The sequence below is a fragment of the Manis javanica genome, chromosome 6, assembly GCF_040802235.1.
Source record: "Manis javanica isolate MJ-LG chromosome 6, MJ_LKY, whole genome shotgun sequence".
NCBI lineage: Eukaryota > Metazoa > Chordata > Mammalia > Pholidota > Manidae > Manis > Manis javanica.
The window spans coordinates 41,392,200-41,409,750 of NC_133161.1; the positions used below are offsets into that span (position 1 = coordinate 41,392,200).

Consider the following 17,551-nt stretch of genomic DNA (forward strand, 5'->3'; position numbering starts at 1 on the left):
GTTGGTAGGATTTCAGTCTTTTGGAATTTACTGAGGCTCTTTTTGTGGCCTAGTATGTGGTCTATTCTTAAGAATGTTCCATGTGCACTTGAGAATAATGTGTATCCTGTTGCTTTTGGTTGTAGAGTTCTATAGGTGTCTGTTAGGTCCATCTGTTCTAGTGTGTTGTTCAGTGCCTCTGTGTCCTTACTTATTTTCTGTCTGATGGATCTGTCCTTTGGAGTGAGTGGTGTGTTGAAGTCTCCCAAAATGAATGCATTGCATTCTATATCCTCCTTTAATTCTGTTAGTATTTGTTTCACATATGCTGGTGCTCCTGTATTGGGTGCATATATGTTTATAATGGTTATATCCTCTTGTTGGACTGAGCCCTTTATCATTATGTAATGTCCTTCTTTATCTCTTGTTACTTTCTTGTTTTGAAGTCGATTTTGTCTGATACAAGTACTGCAACACCTGCTTTTTTCTCTCTGTTGTTTGCATGAAATATCCTTTTCCATCCCTTTACTTTTAATCTGTACATGTCTTTGCATTTGAGGTGAGTCTCTTGTAAGCAGCATATAGATTGGTCTTGCTTTTTTATCCATTCTATTACTCTGTGTCTTTTGATTGGTGCATTTAGTCCATTTACATTTAGGGTGAGTATTGAAAGATATGTACTTATTGCCATTGCAGGCTTTAAGTTTGTTGTTACCAAAGGTTCAAGGTTAGCTTCTCTACTACCTTACTGTCTAACTTAAGTTGCTTATTGAGCTATTTTAAACACAGTCTGATGATTCTTTATTTCTCTCCTTTCTTATTCCTCCTCCTCCATTCTTCATATGTTGGGTGTTTTGTTCTGCGCTCTTTTTAGGAGTGCTCCCATCTAGTGCAGTCCCTCTAAAATACCCTTTAGAGGTGGTTTGTGGTAGGCAAATACCCTCAACTTTTGCTTGTCTGGGAATTGTTTCATCCCTCCTTCATATTTAAATGATAATCGTGCTGGATACAGTATCCTTGTTTCAAGACCCTTATGTTTCATTCCATTAAATACATCATGCCATTCTCTTCTGGCCTGTAAGGTTTCTGTTGAGAAGTCTGATGATAGCCTAATGTGTTTTCCTTTGTAGGTGGCCTTTTTTCTCTCTCTGGCTGCCTTTAATACTCTGTTCTTGTCCTTGATCTTTGTCATTTTAATTATTATGTGTCTTGGTGCTCTCCTCTTTGGGTCCCTTCTGTTGGGAGTTCTGTGTGCTTCCATGGTCTGAGCAACTATTTCCTCCCTCAGTTTGGGGAAGTTCTCAGCAATTATTTCTTCAAAGACACTTTCTATCCCTTTTTCTCTCTCTTCTTCTTCTGGTTCCCCTATAATCCGAATATTGTTCCTTTTGGATTGGTCACACAGTTCTCTTAATATTGTTTCATTCCTGGAGATCCTATTGCCTCTCTCTGCATCAGCTTCTCTGCATTCCTGTTCTCTGGTTTCTAGTCTATTAATGGCCTCTTGCATCCCGTCCATTCTGCTTTTAAGTCCTTCCAGAGATCATTTTATTTCTGTAGTCTCCCTCTGTACTTGCTCCTTTAGCTCTTGCATATTTTTCTGCAGATCCATCAGCATGTTTATGATTTTTATTTTGAATTCTTTTTCAGGGAGATTGGTTAGGTCTGTCTCTGCAGCTCCTCTCTCATGGGTTGTCTGAACTATTTTGGGCTGGACTATATTTTTCTGCCTTTTCGTGGTGATAGCAGAGGCTATAGGCAGGTTGCGGGTGTGTCAGCTGGGAGAAGAAAGTCCTTTCCTGCTTGCTGGAAGCCTTGCCCTTCTCCGCTGCCTGTGTCAGTTACCCACACTCCTGGAGCAGCCACTGGGTTAATCCCCTAAACTGCTGTTGGCGGGGTCTCCGTCACAGCAGTGCAGAGCCCTGCGGGGAGTGGCAGGCATGCCAGGTGCACTCCTCTGCGATAGCGGCGCCCCTGCCAGGCAGCTGTGTGCCGGCAGCTGCCTTTATGTCTGTCCCGGGTGGCTGTGCATCAGACTAGCATTCCATTCGGCTGCTGTGAGTGTGGCTGCTCCCTGTGGCACTGCTGCAGGTGTGCGCAGGCCTCTCCTGTGCCCCTCTGGTGCTGCCGCTGCTGGCACGTGTGGGCCACTCAGTCACTGCTGCTGCAGGCTTGTGTGGACCTCTCCCAGGCCTCTCTGGTGCTGCCTATGCATGTGGGCCACTCTTGGTCTCCTCTGGTGCCGCTGCCCCCGGCACGCACTGCCACTATTCCACTACTGGGCCAGTGTGTCGGGGTCCGTGCCTGTTGGGGGAACGACTGGCAGGCTGCTTAGTTCTGTGAGGGGCCTCAGAGCTGCCCTGCTGCCCATGGGGTTAGGGCACCTAAAGTTCCCTGGTATTCCTAGCTGCTGGCTAAGTGTGTCAGGATGACTTTGTCCAGCTGTGGGGTCCCTGTCTCTTTAAGACTTGCAAAAAGCACTCGCTTTTCTTTTGTCTCCAGGGCATCTGTTGCAGGGACCCGCCCACAGGTTTTGCTTTTCCGTTTCTCTAATATCCAGCACCCCATGCACCTTGTGTCTGCGCTCCAGGTGCAGATTTCTAGAGCTGGTTGTTTAGCAGTCCTGGGCTTTCACTCCCTCCCCGTTCCAACTCCTTTCTTCCCGCCAGTTTCTGAGGTGGGAGGGCATTCAGGTCCCTCCTGGCTGCGGCTCGTATCTTACTCCCTTCGTGTGATGTTGAGTTCTCTCAGATGTAGATGTATCCTGGCTGTTGTACTGTATCCACTGGTGTCTCTTTTAGGAATAGTTGTATTTATTGTATTTTCATAAATATATATGTTTTGGGGAGGAGATTTCCACTGAAGTACTCATGCTGCCATCTTGGCTTCGCCCCCGTGCAGGGAGATTTTGATGTTAGAACTAGGGCTGTAATAGTAAGGAACATTTCCTAGAGCTACTGATAGCCTGGCATATGTCCTTTATGTAAATGAAGGTGAGTTGAAGATGGAGTTGACGTATAGAATTTTGCTCTATTTTCTACTTCATTGGAAAGCATCTACTATGCAAATTAAGGATGGTATAGCTGTTGAATTAAGGAATTTCAGCTGTTTATACGTGCCTAAAAATATATTGCTAAACAATTATAAAATTATGTCAATATTTATTACATTTATTTTTTGCCCTTTTTCAGTTTTTGTACTTTATAACTTAGTTATTTTAGCACTGGATTTGAAATATGTTCTTATTCTTACAGTATGGTACTTCATTTTTTTTCTAGGAAACATTTAATTACACTTTGTGAAAAAGATCGTCATTTTTCTCACCTCTCATCTTTGGAACGGGAGATGACTTTTCGCTCTGAAATGGTTAGGTTCTTCTTTCAATTAATTTGTAGTTTAAGAACAGTAAGAGTATAAAGTGGAAATTTGTTAGGAACTGAAAGGAATTTTGGTGGGCTGCACTGTTTCTCAAGCTATAACCTAGTTTCATTATTTAAGTAGAAAATATTTAAGTGTTTTTCTTCTACTTATCTTGTTATCTCTTTTCCTTTCCTGATGTAGTCTTCTTTCTAAGATAATAAAGATTAATTATATAGCTGAGAAAGAAGGAGAGCAAAGACAACATTTAAGAAGTGATATAGGGGCATCAAATTATCAGAAATTGCTCTTTGGCTAGTGTGGGGAGACCTCAAGTTTTACCTGGTTCTTTTTTTCCTAAGCTCTCTAGATTTCAAAGTAATCTCTTTCTAAGAGACAATTTTTGATATGGTTTCCTTAATAATTTTTATGTTCTTTTAATATCTAATATATAAAATGGAGATAATACCATTTGCCATACATATTTCACATAATTACTGTTTTTGTACTTTATAACTTAGTTATTTTAGCACTGGATTAAATGGGTAATGATTGCCAGAATCAATCCATGCAGCATTTTACAGTTGAGACCAGGATTGTCCTCCAGGTCAGCTAGTTGGAAAACTGAAAATTGCTCTCCTGACTCTGTAGCCACTGATTTTTTGGGTTGTTTTTAATTGTGGCTAAATTAAAATTAAACATTTATATTTAAAAAAGCAAAGTTTACCATTTCAGCTATTTTTAAGTGTACCATCCTTTGGCATTTACTACACTCATATTGTTGTATAGCCATTGCCATGACTTTTCATCCAGAACTTTTTCATTACCCCAGACAGAAACTGCACCTATTAAACACTAATTCCCTACTCTTCTCTCCCTCTGCCTCTCCTAACCTCTGTTTTATTTTTTGTCTCCATCAATCTGTCCATTCTAGGTACCTCAGCCACTGCTTTTGAGATCTTACTCTTCTAGCCCCCTTAAAGCTTTGAAGAATTGGATACTTTAGCATTTGTATGGTATTTGTATTTTTAATAGTTTATAGTTTATTTTTCCTAAGAAAAGATGAAATACTGTTAAATAAAATGTAGTTATGGTGAAGTCTGAACTCTAATGACAGATCACTGGATTCAGATAGCAGTTCTGTGCTTCATTGTATGACGGCTAGTCAGTTAACCTCTCTGATTCTCAATAATCTCATCTGTTAACTAGAAACAATGCCAGTCTTACAGGGTTTTATTGAAAATGAAAAGAGATAATGAAGGAAGCATGTAGCACAGTACCCCACACAAAAAAATAAGTTGTTATTAATAAAAACTTATTTATATAATTTCTATTTCTCTAAATATAGACTTATGCATATTAGATATCCTTTCATTTTAGTATTGCCTCATTGCCCTCATAAGCAGAAAGGAAAAATTCTTATATATGCTCAAATTTTACCCATCAAAACTATGAATAAATGCTCTTTCAGACATCAGCTAAAACAGATCTTCAATTTAGTAGCCAGCAGTGTTGCTTAACATATCAAAATAAAGTAGTTGTATAAGGCATGTATGAGTGTTGAGTTGAAGATAATTTTTAATGTTTGTTGAGAGTTTGTTACAGTGTCTCCCTTTATTTGCTTTTATATTTTAGGAAGGAAAGCAGGATTTGATGAAGGAAGTAATGTGAAGCAATGTGCTTTTGTTAATCTTTGAATTTTAACTAAGCAGTACTTTTACTAGCCTAATAAATCATTATTTTTCACATGCTGGAATAATTCATTAAGATAATCCCCTTTTCAGGACACTTCATTAGTGTCATGAACAATAGTCATTTCACATTTGGTTAGCTTTCACTTTGTGCAGAGCTGTTAGATGGAGCTGGAAAGTAAGTTGAAAGTATAAAGTTTTGTGTCGTGATACTTACAATCATTGTGTTATTTCTTAAGAGGTGTAAAGAAAAGAATTAATTTCCTATGAATTCTTTATACCCGAATTCATCAGATCTCAACCTCTAGGCATCTCATAATTTGGGGGTAAAATTAGACTTGGTAAAATTAAAAATGTATACATATTGTAATGTGTGGCTAGAAAAACTCCTTAACATTTGACTATCCCTCCCAACTCCTTTTCAAGCCTACAAAAAATATGAAAGAATACTTTGGTGATAATGTATGCTGCAAATGTTTGTTTTTTTGAACCCAAGAATGCAGTAGTAAGGAGAAATTAGGAAGTCTTGTAATTGATGTTTTCCTTTTTTTCCAGAAGAAATTGTTGTAAAAGGCATTATAAAAATAGACATTTTCAAATTTTACTTAGACCAACAATTTGTGCCTTTTTTTAAAGGGACTTTATTATTCCCATTTCAAGACCATTATTGAAGCACCTTCATTTTTGGAAGGAGTGTGGATGATTATGCATGACAGGCTCACAGAATATCCCCTTGTAATTAATACAGTGAAACGCTTCCATCTTTATCCAGAGGTGAGTAATATTTGAGACAACTATTTGCAGAGTGATTCTTTTTTATGAAATTAAAAACAGTAAACAAAATGATGTTACAAAAAGGAGGGGATCTTTAAGGCTTATTGATTGTATGTGTCCTCATAGTTGAACAGAGTATCAAAAGTGCCTCTCGTCAATTTAAAGACCCCAGAAACTAAGCTCACATGAACTCAAAGAATAGAACTTCAGTATGTAAGTGATGACTAGGATAGTACACACAATGGGAAGGATCCAGGAAGGATTCTCAATGGGGATGGTCTTTTGGCTTTGGAGACCAAATGTATTGGGCATATATACTGATCACATGAAGGAACGGTGAAAGTGGTAAGTAGATCAGTGACCTTGGAGTTACATTAATAATGCAAGTCATATAGCCAGAAGTTTATGAATATCTTCCAATGCTTAGTCTAAATGTAAATTTTATGTAGTCTGCAAATTCTAGAAACAAGAAGAAAAAACTGGTGAAATCAATTTGTGATCTCTCAAGACAAATGCTAATTTCATGTCATAGTAGCACTATTTTTTAGTTTATCAGAATACAGCAGATTAATTAAAAATTATTGTTTTGTAGTCCTTCATACTTTATAGTCTTTAAAAATATTATTTTGACTTCTTTAAAAATATTACTTTGAAATGTTTTAAATTACAGAAACTGAAAATATGCAAATATATGATCAAACACCTATAATAAATAAATGCTAACCTTTTGTTTTTTCTATTCTCCATCTATGTTTATTAAATTGTTTCCAGTTTTTAAATTACAAGCAGTTCTAAAATGTGTATCTTTTTCTTTCTTTTTTTTAATTTTGTTATCATTAATCTACAATTACATGCAGAACATTTTCTTTACTAGGCTGCCCTCTTCACCAAGTCCCCCCCAACACCCTATTACAGTCACTGTCCATCAGCGTAGTAAGATGCTGTAGAATCACTACTTATCTTCTCTGTGTTGTACAGCCTTCCCCATGCCCCCCCACATTATACATGCTAATCATAATGCCCCCTTTCTTTTTTCCTGCCCTTATCCCTCCCTTCCCTTCCCACCCATCCTCCCCAGTCCCTTTCCCTTTGGTAACTGTTAGTGCATTCCTGCGTTCTGTGATTCTGCTGCTGTTTTGTTCCTTCAGTTTTTCTTTGCTCTTATACTCCACATATGAGTGAAATCATTTGGTACTTGTCTTTCTCCGCCTAGCTTATTTCACTGAGCATAATACACTCTAGCTCCATCCATGTTGTTGCAAATGGTAGGATTTGTTTTCTTCTTATGGCTGAATAATATTCCATTGTGTATATGTACCACATCTTCTTTATCCATTCATCTACTGATGGACACATAGGTTGCTTCCATTTCTTGGCTATTGTAAATAGTGCTGTGATAAACATAGGGGTGCATCTGTCTTTTTCAAACTGGGCTGCTGCATTCTTAGGGTAAATTCCTAGAAATGAAATTCCTCGGTCAAATGGTATTTCTATTTTGAGCTTTTTGAGGAAGCTCCATACTGCTTTCCACAATGGTTGAACTAATTTACATTCCCACCAGCAGTGTAGGAGGGTTCCCCTTTCTCCATAACCTCACCAACATTTGTTGTTGTTTGTCTTTTAGATGGTGGCAATGCTTACTGGTGTGAGGTGATATCTCATTGTGGCTCTAATTTGCATTTCTCTGATGACCAGCAATGTGGAGCATCTTTTCATATGTCTGTTGGCCATCTGAATTTCTTCTTTGGAGAACTGTCTGTGCAACTCCTCTGACCATTTTTTGATTGGATTATTTGCTTTTTGTTTGTTGAGGTGTGTGAGCTCTTTATATATTTTGGATGTCAACCCTTTAATGGATCTGTCATTTATGAATATATTCTCCCATGCTGTAGGATACCTTTTTGTTCTATTGGTGGTGTCCTTTGCTGTACAGAAGCTTTTCAGCTTGATATAGTCCCACTTGTTCATTTTTGCTTTTGTTTCCCTTGCCTGGAGAGATATGTTCATGAAGAAGTCGCTCTTTTTTATGTCCAAGAGATTTTTGCCTATGTTTTTTTCTAAGAGTTTTATGGTTCATGACTTACATTCAGGTCTTGGATTCATTTCGAATTTACTTTTGTGTATGGGGTTAGACAGTGATCCAGTTTTATTCTCTCACATGTAGCTGTCCAGTTTTACCAGCACCATCTGTTGAAGAGACTGTCATTTCCCCATTGTATGTCCATGGCTCCTTTATCGTATATTAATTGACCATGTATGTTTGGGTTAATGTGTGGAGTCTTATTCTGTTTCACTGGTCTGTGGCTCTGTTCTTGTGCCAGTACCAAATTATCTTGATTACTGTGGCTTTGTAGTAGAGCTTGAAGTTGGGGAGTGAGATCCCTCCCACTTTATTCTTCCTTCTCAGGATTGCTTTGGCTAATCGGGGTCTTTGGTTTTTTCATATGAATTTTTGAACTATTTGTTCTAGTTCATTGAAGAATGCTGTTGGTAATTTGATAGGGATTGCATCGAATCTCTATATTGCTTTGGGCAGGATGGCCATTTTTACAATATTAATTCTTCCTAGCCAAGAGCATGGGATGAGTTTCCAATTGTTAGTGTCCTCTTTAATTTCTCTTAAGAGTGTCTTATAGTTTTCAGGGTATAGGTCTTTCACTTCCTTGGTTAGGTTTATTCCTAGGTATTTTATTCTTTTTGATGCAATTGTAAATGGAATTATTTTCCTGATTTCTCTTTCTATTAGTTCATTGTTAGTGTATAGGAAAGCCACAGATTTCTGTGTGTTAATTTTGTATCCTGCAACTTTGCTGTATTCCAATATCAGTTCTAGTAGTTTTGGAGTGGAGTCTTTAAGATTTTTTATGTACAATAAATATCATGTCATCTGCAAATAGTGACAGTTTAACTTCTTCTTTACCAATTTGGATTCCTTTTATATCTTTGTTTTGTCTAATTGCCATGGCTAGGGCCTCCAGTACTCTGTTGAATAACAGTGGGGAGAGTGGGCATCCCTGTCTTGTTCCCAATCTCAGAGGAAAAGCTTTCAGCTTCTCGCTGTTCAGTATGATGTTGGCTGTGGGTTTATCATATATGGCCTTTATTATGTTGAGGTACTTGCACTCTATACCCATTTTGTTGAGAATTTTTATCATGAATGGATGTTGAATTTTATCGAATGCTTCTTCAGCATCTATGGTGATGATCATGTGATTTTGTCTTTCTTTTTGTTTATGTGGTGGATGATGTTGATGGATTTTCGAATGTTGTACCATCCTTGCATGTCTGGAATGAATCCCACTTGGTCATGATGTATAGTCCTTTTGATGTATTTTTGAATTCTGTTTGCTAATATTTTGTTGAGCATTTTTGCATTTACATTCATCAGGGATATTGGTCTGTAATTTTCTTTTTTGGTGGGGTCTTTGCCTGGTTTTGGTATTAGGGCGATGTTGGCTTTATAGAATAGGGAGTATTCCCTCCTCTTCTTTTTTTTGGAAAACTTTAAGGAGAATAGGTATTACGTCTTCTCTGTATGTCTGATAAAATTCCAAGGTAAATCCATCTGTCCCGGGGATTTTGTTCCTGGGTAATTTTTTGATTACTGCTTCAATTTCTTTGCTGGTAATTGGTTTGTTTAGATTTTGTGTTTCTTCCTTGGTCATTCTTGGAAGGTTGTATTTTTCTAGGAAGTTGTCCATTTCTTCTAGGTTTTCCAGCTTGTTAGCATATAGGTTTTCATAGTATTCTCTAATAATTCTTTGTATTTCTGTGGGATCTGTTGTGATTTATTCCTTTCTCATTTCTGATTCTGTTGATGTGTGTTGATTCTCATTTTCTCTTAATAAGTCTGGCTAGAGGCTTATCTATTTTGTTTATTTTCTCAAAGAACCAGCTCTTCGTTTCATTGACTTTTTCTATTGTTTTATTCTTCTCAATTTCATTTATTTCTTCTCTGATCTTTATTATGTCCTTCCTTCTGCTGACTTTAGGCCTCATTTGTTCTTCTTTTTCCAACTTCCATGATTGTGACGTTAGACTATTCTTTTGGGATTGTTCTTCCTTCTTTAATTTTGCCTGGATTGCAATATACTTTCCTCTTAAGACAGCTTTCACTGCATCCCACAGAAGTTGGGGTTTTGTGTTGTTGTTGTCATTTGTTTCCATATATTGCTTAATCTCTATTTCGATTTGGTCGTTGATCAATTGATTATTTAGGGGCATGTTGTTAAGCCTCCATTTGTTTGTGGGCCTTTTTGCTTTCTTTGTACTATTTACTTCTAGTTTTATACCTTTGTGGTCTGAAAAGTTGGCTGGTAGGATTTCAATCTTTTGGAATTTACGGAGGCTCTTTTTGTGGCCTAGTATGTGGTCTATTCTTGAGAATGTTCCATGTGCACTTGAGAAGAATGTGTATCCTGTTGCTTTTGGATGTAGAGTTCTATAGGTGTCTGTTAGATCCATCTGTTTTAGTGTGTTGTTCAGTGCCTCTGTGTCCCTTACTTATTTTCTGTCTGATGGATCTGTCCTTTGGAGTGAGTGGTGTGTTGAAGTCTCCTAAAATGAATGCATTGCATTCTATTTCCTCCTTGAATTATGTTAGTATTTGTTTCACATATGCTGGTGCTCCTGTATTGGGTGCATATATATTTATAATGGTTATATCCTCTTGTTGGACTGAGCCCTTTACATTATTTAATGTCCTTCTTTATCTCATTACTTTCTTTGTTTTGAAGTCTATTTTGTCTGATACTAGTACTGCAACACCTGCTTTTTTCTCCCTGTCGTTTGCATGAAATATTTTTTTCCATCCCTTGACTTTTAGTCTGTGCATGTCTTTGGGTTTGAGGTGAGTCTCTTGTAAACAGCATATGGATGGATCTTGCTTTTTTATCCATTCTATTACTCTGTGTCTTTTGATTGGTGCATTTAGTCCATTTACATTTAGGATGATTATTTGAAAGATATGTACTTATTGTCATTGCAGGCTTTAGATTTGTGGTTACTGAAGTTTCATGGTTAGCTTCTTTAGTATCTTACTGTCTAATTTAACTCGCTTATTGAACTATTAAAAACACTATATGGTGATTCTTTATTTCTCTCCCTTCTTATTCCTCCTCCTCCATTCTTTATATGTTGGGTGTTTTATTCTGTGCTCTTTTGTGTTTTTGTTTAACTGCTTTTGTGGGTAGTCGGTTTTATTTTTTGCCTTTAGTTAGTGTTTGGTTGGTATGCTTTCTTTGCTGTGATTTTATTTTCTCTGGTGACATCTGTTGGGCCTTAGGAGTGCTCCCATCTAGAGCAGTCCCTCTAAAATGCCCTGTAGAGATTGTTTTTGGGTGGCAAATTCCCTCAACTTTTGCTTGTCTGGGAATTGTTTAATCCCTCCTTCATATTTAAATGATGATTGTGCTGGATATAGTATTCTTGGTTCAAGGCCCTTCTGTTTCATTGCATTAAATATATTATGCCATTCTCTTCTGGCCTGAAGGTTTCTGTTGAGAAGTCTGATGATAGTCTGATGGGTTTTCCTTTGTAGATGACCTTTTTCCTCTCTCTAGCTGCCTTTAAAACTCTGTCCTTGTCCTTGATCTTTGCCATTTTAATTATTGTGTGTCTTGGTGTTGTCCTCCTTGGGTCCCTTCTGTTGGGAGTTCTGTGTACTTCCGTGGTCTGAGAAATTATTTCCTCCTCCAGTTTGGGGAAGTTTTCAGCAATTATTTCTTCAAATACACTTTCTATCCCTTTTCCTCTTCTTCTTCTGGTACCCCTCTAATGCTGATATTGTTCCTTTTGGATTGGTCACACAGTTCTCTTAATATTGTTTCATTCCTGGAGATCCTTTTATCTCTCTTGGCATCAGCTTCTATGCGTTCCTGTTCTCTGGTTTCTGTTCCATCAATGGCCTCTTGCATCTCATCCATTCTGCTTTTAAATCCTTCCAGACTGTTTTATTTCTGTAGTCTCCCTCCCTACTTTGTCCGTTAGGTCTTGTATTTTTCTCTGCAGCTCCATCAGCATGGTTGTGACCTTTATTTTGAATTCTTTTTCATGTAGATTGGTTAGACCTATCCCTCCAAGCTCTTTCTCAGAGGTTGTCTCTGTGATTTTGGTCTGGATCAAATTCTTCTGCCTTTTCAGGGTGATAGAGGTAGTTGTGGGGAGCTGGCGTGTGTGTCGGCTGGGAGAACATCCGTTCTTGCTATTGTGGCCTTTCTGTCCTGGGAAAACAGCTACTCCTAGTGACTCATGCTGGGTAGCTGCATGCAGACTGGATCTCTGATTCTTGCCCATCCTCTGTGAAAGAAGCTCTGCCCTGTTGCTGTGGGCGTGGCCTGCCTCATGCTGCTGCTCTGCTATGGTGGAGCCGTGCAGGAGGGGGAATGGGTGGGAGGAGGCTGTGTATGGCTGTGAGGGGCCTCAGAGCTGCACTGCCACCCAGGGGGGTTAGGGTGCCCAGAATTCTCCGGGATTCCCAGCTTGTGGGCTGAGTGTGCAGGGGCCGTTCTGTCCAGCTGTGTGGTCCCTGTACCTTTAAGACTTTCAAAGGGCACTCACTTTTCTTTTGTCCCAGGGGCGCCGGCTGTGGGGACCCGCTCACAGATTTTACTGTTCCACTTCCCTAGTATCCTGCACCCCATACACTGTGGGTCTGCGCTCCCGGTGCAGGTGGCTGGGGCTGGGTGTTCAGCAGTCCTGGGCTCCCTCTCCCTCCCCGCTCCGACTCCTCTCCTCCCGCTGGGAACTGGGGTGAGGGACGCACCCCAGGCTGCGGCTTGTATCTGATCCCCTTCGCGAGGTGCTAGGTTCTCACAGGTGTAGATGTAGTCTGGCTGTTGTCCTGTGTCTTCTGATCTCTCTTTTAGGAATAGTTGTATTTGTTGTATTTTCAAAATATACATGGTTTTGGGAGGAGATTTCTGCTGCTCTACTCATGCCTGCATCTTGGCTCCTCCTAATTTAAATTTAATGTTGCCAAAGAACATGTTCTTTAAAATTTCAATTCTTTTAAACTTACTCAGTCTTGTTTTCTGACCCCCTTTATGATCTATCTTGGTGAATACTCTATGTGAATCTGAAAAAAATGCGTTCTGCTGTACGTGGTAGAGCATTTTGGAGATATCAGATCAAGTTAGTTGATAGAATTGTTTAAATCTTTGTCCTGATTTACTGATATATCAATTAATGAAAGAAGAATCTTGAAATTTCTATTTATAATTGGATTTATATGTTTCTCTTTTCATCTTTGCCAGTTTTTCTTCTTGTATTATGAAGCCTTGTTATTGATGTGTGCACATAGAGGATTGTATTTCTTCTTGATGTGTTGGTCGTTTTATTATTATGATCTGGTCCCTTTTGTCCCTGGTAATATTCCTTGTCTTAAAGTTATCTGGTATTAATATAGCCACTCTGATTTTCTTATGATTATTGTTTTCATAGTAGATGTTTTCAGTCCTTTTGCTTTTATTCCATCATTATCTTTTTATTAAAAGTATCTTTCTTATAAATAGCATATAGTTGGTTATAGCTTTTTTATCTAGGCTGATAGCCTCTCCATTTTAATTATAATGTTTGGACAATTTATGATTATTGATATAGTTAGGCTGAAATATTTTAGGGGTATTTATTCAAACTGCAGTGCAAATAATCGAAATCATCAGCCTTTAGTTGTCAGTCAATGAGTAGAGGATTGTAGCATTGTAGCTCTCCTGGCGAACTTGAAATCACAAGTTGATTCCACCAGCAGATAAGGCTGGACCTGCCTGTCTTCTTTGATTCTACATAACCAGCTATGGTCTACTTGAGCATGGGACAGGGGTAGGAATCTAGTCACCCATCTATCTGTGATAAATTTTGTATCTGTTATTTAATCTTAATGACAATCTTGAAAACTAGGTATTACGTCCCACTGGTTTGATTGCAAAGAAAGAATGACTCCATAGTACCCTCTCGAGGCCCAAATGTATGAATGCTATTTATTTTCTACCTTGAAGCTTCACTATCATAGTAAAGGCTGGGAATGTGCTCTGGGTCAGTGAGCATATAGGATCAGAGTTGTCATACTCATTGGGTAGTTTGTACCCTGCATAAGGGCCACAGGCCAAGGAGCAAATAGGAACAGAAAGCCAGGCAGTTTCATTGACAAGCCCTATGCCCTGACTGGGGAGATATGTTGGTACAGAGGAAGTGATGCCTTTCTGTTATTCATCCAGATAATAAAGGAAACTGGTTTATAATTTGTTCACACAAAGGGATTACCTTTTAAACTTTATGTAAAAGAATTTGTATAGAGAATTCTATGTACGTTATGTGCCCCATTTATGTTAATCTTCTTCATAGTTTCTCAAGAAACCAATATTGATAATAAAGTGAACTTGGAAAGAATTGAGTAAGGAAGTGATGAATGCATCCTTAATCAACTGGGGGGGAAATTATACATGAAGAGCTGTGAAACTGAGCATTCTTTATGCCTTAGAATTACAGAAGGCTCCATGACTCTTACATCTATAATTCCTTGACGAATCTAGCTCATGTAGCAGTAATAAAAGCATTTGAGCACTTACTTTGTTTCCAATTCTGTACTTTGCATGTTTTACCTAAATTATCACAGCAGCCTAAGAGATAAATACTAATACCTTTCCCACTTTAGAAATAACAAATATGAGGCATAGGAAAATTGAGTAACTTAGAAATCGAAAAAGTGGCAGAGCCATGATTCAGAGCCAGTAGTTTGACCCCTGGATCCCTGCTACTAGTAAGTGCCTTTATCAACCACTACGCTGTTGTCTCTCTCATAGTATGCTTTAGGCCTCTGATAAATTCAAATTCAAAACTTTCCCTCTTCAAAACTCATCATTAAGGAAATGAAAAGAGAAGCAATACACTAGGAGAAAATACTTGCAAATCATTTATCTGATAAAAGACTTGAATCCAGAATAGATAAGGAACTCTGAAAGTTCAACAATAAGAAACAATTCAGTTTTCCAAAATTAGTGACAGATAATAAACCTCAATCCACGAATCTCAGAGAACACCAAGCAAGGTAAGTATCAGACAAACACACACACATGAATGAATGAATGAATGAATGAATGAATGAATGAATGAATGAATAAAAACATACATATACCTAGAGATTAATATAAACAGACAAAGGAGAATATGAGACAGAGACTGTGTGAGTCTTGCAAAGCCTAAAGTGTTTACTGGCTGCCGCTTTATAGTAAAAGCTTGCTGACCTCTGATCACAATGCAGAATTAATTAGGGGCATAAAGTGGGTCTCCTTGGTAGCACTGAGGGCTTCGTCTGAAGTCACTGGTCTTGAAATTGGAACAAGACCAGCCAGTAGTATTTCTCCAGATATGATCAGTTTCCCAAGTATGAACCCTGAGAAGGTGGAGTGCTGGATTTAATCACATTGGGTCAGCTTTCCCTTGAATGTAGAAAGCCAGAAAGACCATTGCCGGCAGCCTATGAGCAACAACAGCAAAAGCAGGACAGTCTGCAAAGTCACAACTTTTCCTGAAGCCATCAGAGAACTGAGGTTTCAGGACAGTCAGCTAACCCAAAATCAAGGCAAAGAAGGGATCTACAAGGAGAACAGGAACATGAGTATTTGCTTACATTAGTCAGATGCCACTTGACACTATATAAAGAATTCAGCTCAAATTGTTCACCAGGTGGTAAATGCCTAGTGTGGCTCAGCAAGAAAATGCATAACCTCTAGGACTGCAGATATAAGGAAATTTGTCTTCGCTTGCAGGCTTTTTCCTTGGATTTCCTTGGCACTGATTATTAAGATTATCAAGAGTCCTGAGAAGTGTCCCTCATGGGAAAGCCTGGGAGAATAGCAGCAGCCTCTTAGGAAAGGCATGACTTTCCACCTACATCCTTCTCCCTTGTCCTCCTTACATGAAGAACTTCTTTACAGAGTCCTTCAAGTATTCTCTGTCTGAAAAAATATTTCTCCTTCACTTTTTTTTTGTTGTTCATGGCAACTTTATTCATAATAGCCAAAAATTAAAAACAAACCAGATGTCCTTCCACAAGTGAATGACTAACCAAACTATGATACATCCATACCATGGAACACCACTCAGCAATAAAAAGGAACAAACTAATTAATATGCAATGACTTGGATGAATCTCCAGGAAATTATGTTGTGTGAAAAAAGTCAGTCCATCCAAAATTATATATTGCATGATTCCATTATATAAAATTCTTGAAGTGACAAAATAATGGAAACGGAGAAAACAATTAGAGATTGCCAGAGGCTAGGGAGGGGAAGAGAGAGGTGAATGTGGTTACAGAAAGGCAAAAGAGGTCTGTGTGCTGATGGGACTGTTCTGTGTCTTGACTGTGTCAGTGTCAGTATCCTGGTTGTGATATTGTACTATACTTTTATGAAGGGTTATCATTGGGGAGAATTGGATAAAGGGAACTCTGTATTAGTTCTTACAACTGTATGTGAATCTAGAATTATCTCAAAATAAAAAGTTTAATTGAACAATGCTGCATATGAATGTTTATAATAGATTTATTCATAATCATCAGAAACTGGAAACAGCCCAAATGTCCATCAACTGTCAAATAAATAAATAAATTGTGGTACACTTAACAATGTACTACTACTCAGAAATGAAAAAGAATAAACTATTTACAGGTAACCACATGAATGAATCTCAAAAGCATTATGCTCAGTGAAGGAAACCAGATTTAAGACTACATGTTGTATGATTCAGTTTATATGAAATCATAGGTAAAAAACCATAGTAATAAAAATCAGATGTACAGTTGCCCGAGGCCACGGGGTGAGGGTGTAGAACAAGTGTAATTCAATACCATAATTGTGGTGGTGGATATATGACAGTATGCTTTGGTTAAAACTCATCTAATTATGCACTTAATTTGATGAATTATATTGTATTTAAATTATATCTCAGTAACATTGACTATGGGGCTAAAAATCTAGACTAATTTGTAATTTGCTTTTTTCACTTAATTACACATTATGGACTTCTAGCTTTTCCTCCTCCACTTTTTTTTTTTTTTTGCAGTTTTACAGTTTTATTAACACAAATACAATGTGCACACAAGCTGTCTATTCATTTTCTTCGCTGCGCAGCCTGGCATTAGGATTGGTAACTCTGATGGCCAGCTGGGCTGCTCTTTCCACAATGGTTTTGTGGTTCTTGGAGGAGACATTGTGAGCAATCTCAGCACAGTAAGATTTTGTTGCACATCAGCAGTACTTCAAGCTCCTTGACGTTGTGCACCAAGAACTTCCGGAAGCCACTGGGCAGCATGTGCTTTGTTTTCTTGTAGCTCCCATAACCAATGTTGGGCATCAAAATCTGGCCCTTGAATCTTCTGCGCACCCTGTTGTCAATACCTCTGGGTTTCCGCCAGTTACGCTTAATTTTGACATATCGGTCTGACTGGTGCCAGATAAACTTCTTGGTTCTCTTTGACGATCTTAGGTTTCACGAGGGGTCTGAGGGCAGCCATGATGCCAAGTAGGAGATGGCTACCACCTCCATAGGCAGCGCCGAGGAAGGGCTCCTCCTTCACTTTTAAAGGATGATTTCACAATGCAGAATTCTTTAGTTGGCTTTTCTCTCTCAGCACTTTAAATATTTCACCCTACTTCTTGCTTGAACATTCCTGAGAAGTCAGATGTAATTCTTATCTTTACTCTTTTATCAGTAAGTTGTTATTTTTCCCTCCGGCTTCCTTCAGGATTTGTCT

At 38.4% G+C, this 17,551-nt stretch overlaps 1 protein-coding gene and 1 pseudogene across 1 annotated transcript in view; one reads left to right on the forward strand and one right to left on the reverse strand.

Annotated features, from left to right (window-relative positions):
* The window catches only part of LOC108392843 (probable C-mannosyltransferase DPY19L2), a 111,382-nt gene that overhangs the window by 8,686 nt on the left and 85,145 nt on the right, over positions 1–17,551 (forward strand). The window contains 2 exon segments of the mRNA XM_036990540.2: positions 3,258–3,345; positions 5,664–5,801. Coding sequence (XP_036846435.1) covers positions 3,258–3,345; positions 5,664–5,801 — 226 coding nt within the window.
* Positions 16,842–17,334, reverse strand: LOC108397069 (large ribosomal subunit protein eL32-like; annotated as a pseudogene).